The sequence below is a fragment of the Anolis carolinensis genome, chromosome 3 (assembly GCF_035594765.1).
Source record: "Anolis carolinensis isolate JA03-04 chromosome 3, rAnoCar3.1.pri, whole genome shotgun sequence".
In the NCBI taxonomy this organism is placed as follows: domain Eukaryota; kingdom Metazoa; phylum Chordata; class Lepidosauria; order Squamata; family Dactyloidae; genus Anolis; species Anolis carolinensis.
In genome coordinates, this window is record NC_085843.1 from 181898214 (window position 1) to 181913263 (window position 15050).

Sequence of the window (15050 nt, forward strand, 5' to 3'; positions counted from 1 at the left end):
AACATTAGTGTAGTTTTCCAGTTGAGGGAGATTTTACCACCTCATCGCATACTGGCAAAAGAGAGTCCCACAGAGGCCATCCCAGGATGTACGGCCACTTCTGGAGGCCACCCAGTGGCCTCCTGCAATACTGCGTCTTGCCAGCTTGCTACAAGGGAGAGAAGGCTCCCTTCTCAGGAGTCGGGCTCTTACCCGATTCCTGCTTCGAGAAATTGGGAGGGGGGAACAAGGGGAAGCAAAAAGCAGATGGGAAAGGTTGTGGGATGGTTGTCCATCCCCAAAGACAGACCCTGCTGGGATAGAATGGGGCAAGATGTTTCCCCATTTCCCCCAATGCTTTTCCCTACTTTTCTCCTGCCGGTCTGATGAAGTCCATAGTGTTACTCTCTTCTGCTTTGGTCAAACCTCATCTGAAATAGTGTGTCCAATTTTGGGCACTAACCATTCCAGAAGGATATTGACAGGGTGGAACCTGTACAAAGAAGGGCAATCAAGATGATCAAATGTCTGTTAAGTCTTATGGGGAATGACTTTGGGAGCTTAAGAAAGAAGTCAATGAGAGATTACCTGAGTCATCTTTAAATATCTGAAGGGATGCCGTGCAAAAGATGGAGAAAGTTTGTTGCTGCTGTACCAATAGCTTCACATTAAAAGAAGTAAAGCTTCTCCTAAACATTAGGAATAACTTTTTTAACCATAAGTGCAGTTCAACAGTAGAATAGATTGACTCAGTAGGTTCTGGACTCTCCACCTTCAGAGCTCTTTAAACATAAATATTTTGGGAGTACTTTAGTTGTGCATTCCTACATGACAGGGAATGGACTGGAGAGTCCTTCCAATTTTGAGATTCTGTAATTGTATACACTGAGACATCTTGGCTAATAAGAAATGGCACTAGAAATGAAATAGAATGTCAGACTGTCTTCTTCTAAACATTTGAATCAGTTTTTATTTAGATCGTTAAACCTAAATCCATTTGATAGTCTGAACTAGAATAGCCAATGAAGTTCATTGGGATTTTCATGAGTGTTGATTTACCATTCAACAATTATTCAGTGTGTTTTGATTGGTACTACTAATTTCATTTAGGCCTACATTTCTTTCTCTTTTTTCATTTTTAATTCAGAATATTAACACAAAAAACCCCACGAAGAAAACAATACATACATGCACATAAACACACTTGAACAACAATTACATAACTAACTACATAGGATTTTTAAAACCAGCATACATATAAAAAAACATGGTGGGGAGTGGGGTGTCCCTGTTTCAAAACTGATTCATCAATTTCATTGAAGGGAATGATGAGAAACATTAAAAGAATATGAGATGAAAAATTGAGCATATGACTATGTAATGTTCTGCATCTGATTGCGCGCGCACAGAAATTTGTCCTCCAAACTTTTCTTCTTACTTCATAAGCTGTATGTTTATAATACCCAATGTACCTCTTCTCTTAAGAGAGGGATATTTGCAACAAAATTATTTCCTATCACCATAAATCTCCCATAATAATTTAAGCCTTTAATCTTTGACAATATTTATCTGTGCTGTGGGAGCATTTATGGAGTTATCCTCCATGAACACTGGGCTCACTCATAGTTTTTCTTAGAAAAATATCATTTAAAAAAAATCTAGCATACTATAAGCTTTACTAAATCAACCCCCAATGTATCGATCACTCAGCAGAAATTAGAAATTTGTAGTAATAGCGCAAAGCTTTCCAACAAAAGTTTTACGTCACATAGAATTATCATCTTAATCACAAACATGTACTGTTTGATTGTCTTTATCTTACTGTAGGCACATAATCACTCATTTTTCAGGAGAGTTTGAGAAGGACTTGTGGTCTTTTAGGGAGATATTTCAGAATTAAATCTTTCTTTTCCATAAGTTTTATAATTAACATTTTGAGTGTCAGGAACTTTTCAGCAAGGAAACTTCAGTTTCTCTGAAAATAACTCGCAAAAGAATTGCAATGTTTAATATGGAGCAATATTTCAAGGGTATTTGTCACAATGCCACTTTTGGTTTCACATTTGCCACTGAAATGCATGTAAGGATGAAAATGTTCTAATAAACCCTTCTTTTCTTGTCTCATTTTTTCACAAATACAGGTTTAAGATTTTTACGAGCTCTTAGACTGATACAGTTCTCAGAAATTTTGCAGTTTCTGAATATCCTTAAAACAAGGTAAGGAGTTAATACATGCTTTTGACCTTTTGCATAATGGATTATTTCATTTTGTGGGAGGGATGGATGAATGAAAAACTTTAGCCCTCTGTCTGATTATGTCTGATTTTCAAATATAAGCAAAATTTATGTTAGTTTGTTTTTCAACTGCTGTTATTGCAATTCAGAAGACAACTCCTTAATGATCTTATTTGTACCAGTATCATAGGGAGTCTGCTTCTGTTTTATAAATTGTCTTTTGCTTATGTGATAGGATATCCAGGGATTTACAGTACAGTCGTATGCATGTTTAATGAAAAGGGTCTTTCTTACGCACAGCAAACTGTTCAAAGTGCTACAGCCATAATGAACAGAATGCTTAATTGCGCTTGGAGAATCCACATCTGTTTGGTCAGTCACATACTGTTGCTTCTGCATACAGTTTGCTAGTTTTCCCTTGCAGTTTCCTGGCAGCATTCATTGATTGGCTAATTCCTGCTAATACTTTACATATCCAATGGACATGAAAGCAAATATAAATTGAAAACACTGTTTCATTTCACAATTTATCACATTTCAAGGGATTTTCCTTTGCATTCAGTTCACTGATGCTACAGTATAACCTCAAAGACTTGAAGATGAATATTTGTTGGGTGTACTTATAGCAGATTTTAGAAAATACCATTTGTCAGAACTTTAAATACAATATGCACTCTACTTCTCCCCAAGTTTGTTTTTAAAATCCTTTGTAGATATAAGTGACAAAGTTATATCTCATAAGTTCTCCCATTTTCTTTTCCCCACTCTCAGGCCAGTATTCACAGTATACCCCCATTCCTCTGTACGGAATAGACAGCAAATAGACTGATTATTTATTTTAGAGTTGGCACTTGGTAAAATTTACAACTCCATTTGAGATTTCGAGTTAGTACTTTTAAAATTGCAGTCTTCCATTGCAAAATCAGATGTGCTTCATCTAAATTCTGTAAGAATATATTAAGCCAATTATATATACAAAATTGTATATTTGATTTGGTTTGATGGTATATTTGGATTTTAACACTATTCAGAAAATTTCCAAGTTTTACTTCATAGGAAGGCAGCTTATTTGGAACCTTGGCCCTGATTTTGTTATTCTAGAGTAGCACTTCAGAATGGGATGTGATGATTTAGCAGGCAAGGGCAAGCAAAAAGGAAAAAAGAATAGCTTTAGAGAGCATTGTTTTAAAGGTTTAGGGCTAGAACTCTGAGAAGCTTTTTGGTATACAATTCCCATTGTCTCTACAGATAAGTGGTCATGGAATGATAATCCAAAAAAGTAACTGTTCCAATCTCTGATCACACTATGAATGAGAAAAGAAAACTAGGTGGAATTACTTTGAGCAACTGCTACAATTACTTAATCCCAAGTAGTTCCACCCTTTAGCTATTGCTGCCAGGCAATAAATGCAAAAACACAAACCATGGTGACACCCATGTGAGTTCTTCCCTAATCCCACTCATGTCAGTGGATCACCCCCCCCCCCTCTATAATGATAATATATTTCCTTTTATAGAGGAAAATACACTTAATAGCAAGTGTAATTGTAGGGATGATATTCTTCCTCTACAGTTTAGACAACTGCCCATGTGGTGGGGTACTACCAGGAAGGAGTAGCTAAGTGAATATAGTAGACAAATGGTACTCAAATTGGTTTTCAGTTTGATGATGTTGGTCTGCAAAAGTTTATGGCAATTTCCAAGGCATTATGATTATTTTGAATAAATATAGGACCACTGCTTATCTGTTATATCAAGTCTGCTATATCAGGTTGAAAAACAATGTAGTAGGTGAAAACTTGGATTTAGAGACAAACATGCCTCATCATATGGACAGGGGTAAAGCGGGGGGCAGTGAGAGAAATCGCGGGGCAAAATGGGGCAGCGTAGGGAGCCATTAGGCTGTGTTACCTCCCATCGGGGCCCATAGTCTCCCTTCCTACAATGTTTTGCTGTCTGTCCCCACTTCCTCTTCGGTTCCTCTTTTGTTCTCCAATGAGGAGTCGGATGCTGCAATGCTGCCAGCACATAGTTCCACTAGAAGTAGCCCTGCATCATGTGATGGGTTCTAGAGGACTCTGTGATGGCAGAGGAGATAACACATTCATTATCTGTGCCTGATAAGGTTTTAAGAGCATCAGTAACCCTTTCATAATTCCTTCATCCCTAGGAAATCAGCTGTGTGAGGAAAGTTGTTTATTTATTTGTTGCATTTGTATGCCACCTTTTTCTCGGAGTGAGACCCAAAGTGGCAATTAAAAGATTAAAAATAATTAAAAGAAAAATTAAAAGAAAAAGCAGCTTAAAATTATATTTAAAAACATATACAAGATTAGAAAGAATAACCCCTCAATAAAAGCTCTCCTGCTTCCATGTTAAAAACTTCCCTGAATATGAATGTTTTGGCTTGTGAATGAAAGAAAGGCAAGTAAGGATCCAGCTTAACCTCTCAGAGAAGAAAGTTCCCGAGCATGGGAGCAACCACTGGTTAGCAGAAAGTTCTTAGTCTTTTTTAAATTATCTGAATATTAAGGAGAAGATTTACTATTTTTTTAGTGGTCATTCACATAAAAGAGTATCAATATAGGTACCCAACCCAGGCTAGATAATTAACAGGTACTTTGCGGAGATGGGGTAATGGGTACATTATATTCAGTTCCTCTCTCCCATTTTGAACTGTTTGATGTTCTGAGGAAGTGGACTAAACAGCAGTGTGCTGTACTTTGCTGTTGTGTGCCTTCACTTTTTTTCCCAATTTACAGCAATGTATTGGGAGTGTGTGTGTCTGTGTGTGTGTGTGTGTGTGGTGGTGGGGGGGGGTCTTGCCAAGATTTGCTTTTGCCTTCCTCTGAGCCGAGAGTGTGTGATGTGCTCAGGGTCAACCAGTGAGTTTTCATGGCTATGTGGCAATGTGAACTCCAATCTCTAGAGTCATAGCCTAACATTCAAAACACGACACCACACCCTTAATCTCATATAAAACCCTGCTTTCATGTATATTGGTCTACTAATTAGATCTGAGCAAAGAATATCTTAACAACATGCCTGTTCCTGAAGGGGAAAGCCAACACTACAGGCATTACATGTTTGATGTTAATATAGTTACCTTTGAAAATATACACAGTTGTATACCTACATTATTTTTCTCCCCTGTGTCAGTTTTCTAAACTGAATAAAGTGAAGCAATTTAAATTGATTACTTTCTCCCCCTCTTTGGTGATTTAAATGAGGTTGCAGTAAAACTTCAGGAGCTTAGACTGGGCTCGGTCAGAATTAGGGATTGCACAGATGTCTCTAAGAGCTTAAAAAGCAGGAAAATGTTGGTGCCTAATCCATCTATATTTAGACCCCTAGCTGAAAAGACAAAAGCATCTCATACACAGGCATTAAACACTTATGTATAAACATACAAGATAGCCACAAAAAACATTAAAACATTTTTCAGAAGGCCAGCAAATAGTTTGTCATCAATTCAAAAATTATTTCTATGAATCAAAAACTTTAAAGCAATAGTTAAATGATTTAAATGTGTTAAATTAAAAGATATATGCCTTGCCCTTGGTTAGAGAACTGGTGGGCAACAGCTAGCCCAAATATGACAGCCACACAATCCCAATGCATTTATTTGGGCCCGGAAAAGTATAAGTAAAGATTTGCCTACAATGTCACTTGAAACAAAAACAGACAGAATATTTATGTGGTATTCAGATATGGATTGTTCCTTGCCATGTTTCTTTTTATCTTAGCTGTGCCTGGTGATGTATGCTCCATAGCTGTGTATTTTTAAATGTACTTTGAAATCTAGCACTCTAGGTTAAAATATATGTTCATTTCCCCTTGATCACTCTTTCAAAAAGCAGAAATCAAATCCCAAACCCAAGATGATTTTGGCATAATGAAGAAATAATTTGTAGGTGTTGTGGACTGGAAACTACTGATTACCCTCAGCATATATAGTGATTGTGTCTCCCATATCTGAAATGCCCGGGGTCGGATCATTATTTTTGAATACCTGTATTTGCATAGTGATTGAGGGATAGGGGGAAAGTGGGCTAGTCACATGTCCAGCACCTGATAAGTTTTTGTCCTCAAGGCACCTTTACAGTGGAAAGAGAAACGAGAAAAGAAGGAAGAAGGCCACTTATCCAAGCCCCCCTGTGAAAAGATTTTCATATCTTCCCCAGCTGTCAGCACACTTAGCATAGCCCATTTAGCACAATAGTTGGGAATGACTGTCAAACTCCTCCTCCCTATCCCCACCTGCCAATGAGGTCACTCCATGCTAACCTTTCTGGCCATTTCCAGCAATCCCCCCCCCCCCCCCCCCAACTGACTATTAGCCTGATAGAAGACCAGAACAGAAGTACATGGGATAATTACTATTTATAGAGACTTGTATAAATGGAGATTCCCCCTCTCCTCTTCCTCAATCAGAAAAAGAAAAAGTGGACACTGGATTTGTAACTAGCCCTCCTTTCCCCAAAGATGGAAGTGGGCAGCTGGAAGCAAAAAGTTTTGGATTTTGAAATATTTCAGATTTTGGATTCCAGATAAGGGAGATTTTATCTGCATTCATAAACAAATTATTCAATGAGCAATTCAACAAACCATGGATTTTGGGAAACACACCAAAGCATTATTGCAAGCCAAATGCAGAGATTCTCACCTTGGAATTGCTTTCTATTTGGGGCATGTGATTTGTTGAGTTGACAATGGCATCCGTTTTGCCAGCCTGATGCCTTAACACAGAAAGTAGGACAGGAAGTCCTAGAGGGAAAGTGATGGATCTCCACAAGAAAAGCTGACACAAGAGTTAGTTCTTGAATAGATTAGATTCTGTAAAGGAAGTTCAACTGAAAGAACACTCTAAGAGCATCTTGTTTTTTCTTTCTCCATTCCTCACTTTAAAAAAAAAAAAAAAACAACAACAACCCAGTAATTCCATCAAGTTGGTGAATCTGTGCTCAATATTTATTAGCACATGGCTGACAGCAGCTGGATTTATACATTTGGTAAGTATGATTTGAAAAGACTTATGGTGGTGGTGTCATGGATTTCCTATGCTTGTTATTACTTTACTGAACCTTGTTTTGTCTTGTCTAATGCATGCTCACAAATACAAAGCATTTTAAAGGCAGTTGCTTGTTTTTTGTGTATGTGTGTGTGTGTTTTTTTTTTGACAATGTAAGGGAGGGGATAAATTTTTTCCACCCATGATTTTAAAAAAATCTAACCACATGACAATGATTCACAACTATTAGAAAAATTCCAATGCATGTCTCCAAATAGTTTCGGTGATCTTTGGTCTTGCTAGCCGGGGAAAATACAGGAAACATTAAAGCAAACATCTGCCCCACTCAGCCCCAACTTGCTGTCACTCAAATTTCTTTGCATCACAATAATAACATTAGTGGGAGGACAGGAATAAAACTGCTTCTAATTTGGTCTTAGTCGAATGATTAAGCAATTCTGAAATCAAAGACATATTTAACTGCATTTGTTGAAGTCAGTAAATAACCACAAGGTGGCACTGTTTCCTCAGGAAAAACAAGTAAAATTAATCACTACAGGCAGGATACTTGTGCATATTTATATCAAGCAGCTAACATATTACTGATATTTATGTAATACTATTAATATGTGAGTTGTTTGTTAAAATAATTATTTGTACAATATGTGTATGCTCCCAGACTGATGCATATTTTGCTTTGCAGGCCTATCCAAAATAATGTATGGCAAATTAACAAATCTGATGCCTTTGTAAAGCAAAGTAATCTTTAATCCTAATGCTGTATCAAGCTTCTCTTGTGGGATGTTTGCTAAAGCAAGCATGTATTGAAACATTGTCCAGAATGTCTCCTCTTTGTGGGATCGATTAACCTGATTAGTTGCATGTGACTGTGTTTGTGGCTCTGAGAGGTGAAGAAGAAGCCCACGTTTCACACAGTTCCACATCCCTGCCCCAACTGACTTTACCGCTCCAGCATATCAACAGTGGTTGATCAGGGGAAGTAGACATACCTCACCCCCCCCTTTTTTGGGGGGGGGGACACAAGAAAGTTTGCCAGAGCTTGGTTCTCTATAAGACCAGAATTGCTCAATAATTTTATCTACAATATATCTGCATATGTCTTTTAGGAATGATAATAATATTCTGGTAAAAAAATAGGTTTCTTGGCAATTGGAAAACCTACTTGGGAAGCCTAATTGACCCAAAGGATTTTTGTTCCATTATCTTTCAGTATTCAAGTTTACTACTGTAGGCAATCACTTGTGGCCACGTATGATTGTCTTCCAAGGGTAGAGAATATCTTGAAATGTTTCAAAGGACTTTTTAGCACAATGAAACATGTAGCTTTTTAATGCAGATGACACAGAAAACATTGTGCATATCCATATTGAGATAGACTAGGGCCCCATCTATGCTGCCATATAATGCAATTTCAAACTGTTATATGGTCAGTTTAGACTCATATAATGCAGCTTAACTGCATTGATCTGCATTATATGGGTCTACGCTGGTCACATAATGTAATAACAAACTGTTATATGGCAGTGTAAATGGCTCCAGAGAAACACGGGGTTCTGAATAGATTCCAAGATTAAAGATCTGCTGTTAGTGTTCTAGTTTCTTTTCTTTTTTTAATAGTCCTCATTATTTAACATCACAGCAAACTGGACATAGATTACTATATTTCTTCAATTCTTAGAAACAACTTTCCACATATAAACGTCTCTAAAAATGAGGTGTGTCTTAAAAGCATGGGTGCATTTTTATGTACAGTATAGAAATAAACATTTTTTTCTGTTGGTAGTACTGAAATGAGTATATATCTTACAATTGATGGTGCCTTAAAATCCAATATATATATAGAGAGAAAAATATTTGGTCCTGAACACACAACAGATTCATGTCTGAGCAAGGAGCTAAACCTCTATCTTTCAGAGCTCACCAACATGCAATTAATGTATGAAAAGGAATATTCTCCTTTTACTTTGTAGAATCTGAAACATTTATCTGCTGTTATTTTTCTGTTGTAGGTGGAGAACTCAGGGGATCCATGGGAAAACTTCCAAAATAACCAAGCGCTTACATATTGGGAATGTGTTTATTTACTAATGGTTACTATGTCCACTGTTGGTTATGGAGATGTTTATGCAAAAACAACCCTTGGTCGCCTTTTCATGGTCTTCTTCATCCTCGGGGGATTGGTAAAATTCTTATGTTATTTCGTGTTGGATTTCTTTTTCAGAGATTATAGCAGTGATTATATGGATGAGCTGTTTAAAATATTGCAAAATATATTGGAAAAACTTGTATTTTATACAACTGTTTACTTAACTGACATGCAAATATCGTGGAATCCTTAAAACGTAGTGCATGCAGATACAGAAAGTTCCCGAAGAATGTATAACATTAACTTAATAATTACTGGCAGTGTTTTAATTTGGTGATTATAGTAATGATAATATAAAGTTAGCTGCGGTTTCAAGAACCCCCCTCCCTTCTGTGTTCCTTCCCAATATTCCAACAAACACTGTGGCTTAGGACCATCTTTAAAGAGCCGCTTGCCCGTTCTAGACATTGGCAAACTATGATCTCTTTCATTTTAATACCATGCAAGGTAACATGGTGCTAACACATGCTGTCAGCAGTAAACATTTCCAAACAGGTCAGCAAGTTATGTTTCTGCTGTGCTTGGACATGCTGAGTAAGTACATTGAACAAAAGTAGATCTTTAACTTGTTTCTAATCAAATTGCCTTTGTTATTTTTCTGTCAGTGTCAAAGATACTGTGGCAACAATTGCCAATTTTGGTTTTTAAAAACAGCATTCCTAGTACTATGATATGCATTTTACAAGGTAAGTAACATAAAATTCAGCCTACCCTATACGTACTATGTACATTAAGTCACATAGTGTAAGTCTTCTTACATAGTTTCATATATCTCATATACATCTCTTTTAGGGGATGTTGCACCTACCAAAAGCATTATAAATGCAATATATTTATATGCATTTATTTCTAATGTTGAACCAAAAATGAGGCCAAGTTCACTGGCAGCAGCTCTTAGAAGTATCCAGCCACACGCAAAATGTTTGTTGGACAAAACATGGCAGATTACATTTCCCCTCCTCATCACTTTTTTCTTTTGCATTCTTCCATGTTCTTAACAACTTTTTTAAAAGGCAAACTTTTAAAAATATATATTATTTAAGCTACACCATGTTCATTCACATGCGTGTGGAGGAAAGCCTCTGCTACCATCTTGTTTTCTTTGATAACGGGGGATTCTCCCAGTCTTTTGTAGTTTATTAGCATAGTAAATAACCCATGCTTTTTTGTTTGCTTCGTCTTTGTTCGGGCATTTTGGCGGCCTGTAATCTTTGAATATTTCCGCTTGCCCCCTTTCAGAAAATTGTAGCCATGGCAGTGCTTTGTCAATTGGTTGCTACGTTGACCTCATTTTGTTCTTGGATTTTTGTTTTGTTTTGTTTTGTGTGCCTTTCTCCATCTTTTGATCATTTTCTTTAGTTGCTCAGGTGTGCATCTCTTCAAGACCAACTTTTATGTCCAACCTTCTTGTTTTGATTTTATAAAAAGAAACTTTTTTTTTTAAAAAAAACCCTTTTGGGGAAAAAAACCTTTTATGGATCTAAGTCTTTTGTTTTCGGATCTTAAAGATAATATATCTTCTTAAAATATTCATCATCCCCCTTTCTTTGGCCTCTCTTTTTAGTCTTTTCTTCTGTCTCCTATCTTCTTCCTTAGGCCATGTTTGCCAGCTACGTCCCTGAAATCATAGAGTTAATAGGAAACCGCAAGAAATATGGTGGTTCCTATAGTGCGGTTAGTGGAAGAAAGTAAGTATTCCAAGAGGCTCTGCTGCCTCTGGTGCAGTAGAACACTCTCTGCATGCCATTTTCTTTTTTTGTTTTTGTTTCATGCATGTAGGCAATGTTTGCGCGCTACGTGCCAGAAATTGCTGCTCTCATCCTTAACCGGAAGAAATACGGCGGGACTTATAACTCAACCCGAGGCAGAAAGTAAGTCTTAAAATTAAAAAAAAGTCCAGGCGTGGTTGTGTGACGTTAAACAGCCCGCCATGATGGTGACATCTGACTCACGGACACACCATGATGCACTCCTCTCTGTGTGTGTTTGTGTGTTTGTGTGTGTCCTGTTGACATCAAATGTCCTTTTCTCAAGTTGTCACACTACATTTTAGAGACCTGGGCCATGCTAAGGTACAAGTCACAACGGCATCTCCTGTTCTGCAAGGGAGGTCTGGACAACACCAGGGCTCAGCTTGCATAGTCTTGAAGATAACCCTGCTATTATTAATTTGCTGTCAGCTTATAGAGTTAAACTATTAGTTGTGCTAAAATTCTTTCCATCAGAAAAGAACCACACCTGTGTAGGTGCTATACAAATATGGATCCTATGATCCATCTTTATATTGAAATTGTAAACCCTTCCCATGTTACTATCTTAGCAGTGTGCAGCAAACTCCAAAAGGCTGTGCTCAGGTAGAGGCATTGGAGCTGAACCCACAGCTCTCATGATGTGCCTGAATATGATGGACGCCCAAAAAGACTACCACACCCATATAGATCAAAGTGTTTGCATATACAGGTTCTACATGAAGCACCAGTTCTTACATGTGGCTGCTGTATGTACCACTAAACTACTTCTGAGAGTAATACAGGCAGTATGAGCCAACCCTATGCTAGTTTCCTTGGAGATTAGATGTATGCACATTAATATAAGGCTAAACCCCATTTCCCCCCAGAAATATGTTATATGTAGGCCTGTGTGTCTGTGTTCTGAAATGACTTTGACACTGATATCCAGTCAAAAGACTGCCAAAAGCTTTTCTTCAATTGATTTGACTCTCTCTTGAAAACCTAAATTATATTTTCATTAATATTTGTGTAATAACATAGTTTCTAAAAAGTTGTCCTGGTTACTATTTTAAAACCCTTCCTTGTACACTTCTTTCCTCCCTCCCCAAACTTATAAGTTGTCAAAATAGACATGCCACTAACACAGATCAGATACCATTTTTGTGAATTGAAAGCAACCATATACAATATACTAGTCTTCAGAAATGGATTGCTAAAAATTACTTACCTTGACAATGCTAAAAGGAGCAGGCTAGCTGACACAAAACTGTGCACAATACCTACTGTGGAGATACCTCAGATGGTCTGTATGTGACCTTCCTAGTTGTATCCAACTGCACATCTTTATATCATTTTCTGTTCATATCACTATGTGTTCTGCCATTTCACAGAAAAGAAGTCTGAAAGAACTAATTATCCCACCCTAAATTAAATCCCCTGGTCAATAGTAATACATTAAATGCATATTTACCATTTTGTAACTCGTAGAAGTAGAATGAAGAATGGCTATTTCATTTTTAATTAAACCATGGAATATGCTTTCACATGTGTGTGGGTTTAAAAAAACACACAGACACACAAGTACCATCAGCTTTATGTCATTTTGTGAAGTGATGGTATCGGATCCATTTGGCCCTGCCTCCACAAGTCACCAGTCCCCATAATCCATAATCACATATTTGCTTTTACATTATTATATCCTGTTGGCAATTGGCAATATTCCAATTCATTTCTTTAGGCACCTAACACTCATTTAACTAGGGCGACCATAGTTCTTTCCCTTTTCCTGCCCCAATAAATGTGATAAAGCCCCACCAATTAAAAATGCTAAATCTTAATCATATAGAGTTGTGACATGGATGAGCCTCATTACTCAAAATTGAGAATGTGAAATTAAAATGTTTTTGAACACAAAGGTTCCTCCTGCTATTCTGTGACAGCTTTTGTGCATCCCAGAATTCTAAAATATTCAGATTGTCCACATGGGTTGCTAAGGTTCTGAAACCTTTGCTTTATAATGATTCAATATAAACAAACTTTGTTTCATGGACAAAATAGAAACAAAATGATTTTATTGATCAGCCAATTGGCTTTATCAAAACAGACAATATAAACACAACATACAGTATACATCGAGTCCAAGTAAAATTATAAATATACAAGTACAGATAGAAAAATTGGGGATGACAAACTTATAACCAAATGTACCTTAATCTTAAGTTTATACATCAGATGTCCTCATCCCTCTTACACTGTATACCAATCTGATCAGTATACTTTGCTCTGTTTTTGAATGCAGATAAAACAGATAAAAGGCAACTTTTGTTATTAGAATGGTGTTATAACCAGCTAGTAAGAATGTGGTTTTGGCTGTTGTATCCCATCTCATTTTATTACAAATAAAAGGTCATAAATATTGTCTTTCATGGACAAAACCATTAAAATATTGTATAAAATTAACTTCAGGCTATTGTATAAAGTGGATATGAAACATAAATGGATTTCCATCTCCAAGATAACTCATACAGGTATACAAGAATACAGGTATTCCAAAATTCAAATAATAATAGTAATAATAATAATAATCTGAAAGCCTAAACACATCTGGTCCCAAGCATTTCTGAAAAGGGATACTCAGCTGTAGATATAATCTAGCACTCAATAGCTGGGAACGAGAGTCAGCATTCTGCATATTTGCAGAATGATCTAGCAGAGTTAAATACTCTTGAATTGTACCACTTCAGGCTGCTGCTGCTAAAATATTTTTAATGGACTCCACATAAAAACAAAACCATAATTGTGAAAACCACATTTTCTATTTATGCAGGATTTATCATATTTTGGAAGCTTTTTCACATGAGAAAATAGTCTGAAAAGGCATCGCTTACCTTTGGTTTTGAACTCTTATCTCCACATTGTAAAGTATAGTTTGGACCACATTAAACAGAATTGAAAGAGGTTTATATTTGGTATGTCTAATTAATTGACTCATTAATTAAAATCTTCCATGTTTTGTCTAATTCCCCAGACCATTAGGGATAGTTAATGTCAACATCCTGCAGTCCACAAAGATCCAGATTTTTAAGCCCATGTCTTCTCAAAAATGAGAATAAACCTCCTCGGAAAAAAAGAGTTTGGAAAAGTTCCTTTTAGTGCTACAACTTTTTTCAATTTTCAGAATTCCCTGCCAACATGATCACTTTTCCATAAGCGTTATCTTTTTCAAGCTCTGTGAAAAATGGGTGCAGGACTGAAACCTAAGCGATATAAACATTGAATAAAGCACTTCGATAAATAGGATTACGGAGATACATATGACATCCACTGTCATTTTGCCTGGATAAATAACACTAAAAGAAGATAGTCTGTAAAAAAATGTTTTGTCACTGGTACCTAGCATTACTCTGTTGTCTCTACATACAGATCTGATCTTCACATCCCCATATTCTGGTTGCTTCAACAGCTAACTTGCAGGCTTCTCTGCTAGCTTTGTGGCTTGCTTAACTTTATTTTCTCTCTGGGAGCTTCAGCTTTCCTTTTAAAATATGTTCTTCGTTTTGTCTCCATTTCTGTGTCTCTTGTTTGCCTGTATATATTTTGTTGATTTAAGCTGAACTCTGTCATCAGTGTATAGAGCGTTCGATTTAACTTTATGCATTATTTCCTGGTTCAAAAAACTAATTTCTAAATACTTTGGAGAAGTCTTTGTTCCCATTCATCTTTCATCAGAGCACATAAGCTTGGGAACAACACAGTAAAAAGCCATTAGCAGTCTTATGTTTGATATTGGTTTTGCAGTCAGTAGAACAAGATTGATGAAATGTTATGTTTGGCCAAAAAATTGAGTTTTCCTTTGGAATTCACATTGAGAGAATGGGCTGTCAGAACCAATAACTCTTCCATTGCTTGGGATTGGAGGCATGTGGTA

The 15050-nt window shown here is 36.8% G+C and overlaps 1 protein-coding gene across 26 annotated transcripts in view; it reads left to right on the top strand.

Annotated features, from left to right (window-relative positions):
• Positions 1-15050, top strand: part of kcnma1 (potassium calcium-activated channel subfamily M alpha 1) — a 657167-nt gene that overhangs the window by 418467 nt on the left and 223650 nt on the right. For 21 of the 26 annotated variants that reach the window (XM_062977436.1, XM_062977437.1, XM_062977438.1 and 18 more), the window contains exons 6-9: positions 2121-2196; positions 7151-7226; positions 9256-9426; positions 10989-11080. In XM_062977436.1, the coding sequence (XP_062833506.1) occupies positions 2121-2196; positions 7151-7226; positions 9256-9426; positions 10989-11080 (415 nt within the window). Of the gene's footprint in view, positions 1-2120; positions 2197-7150; positions 7227-9255; positions 9427-10988; positions 11081-11171; positions 11264-15050 lie in introns of all 26 variants that reach the window. The other 5 variants (XM_062977423.1, XM_062977426.1, XM_008114317.3 and 2 more) reach the window with 1 other exon arrangement.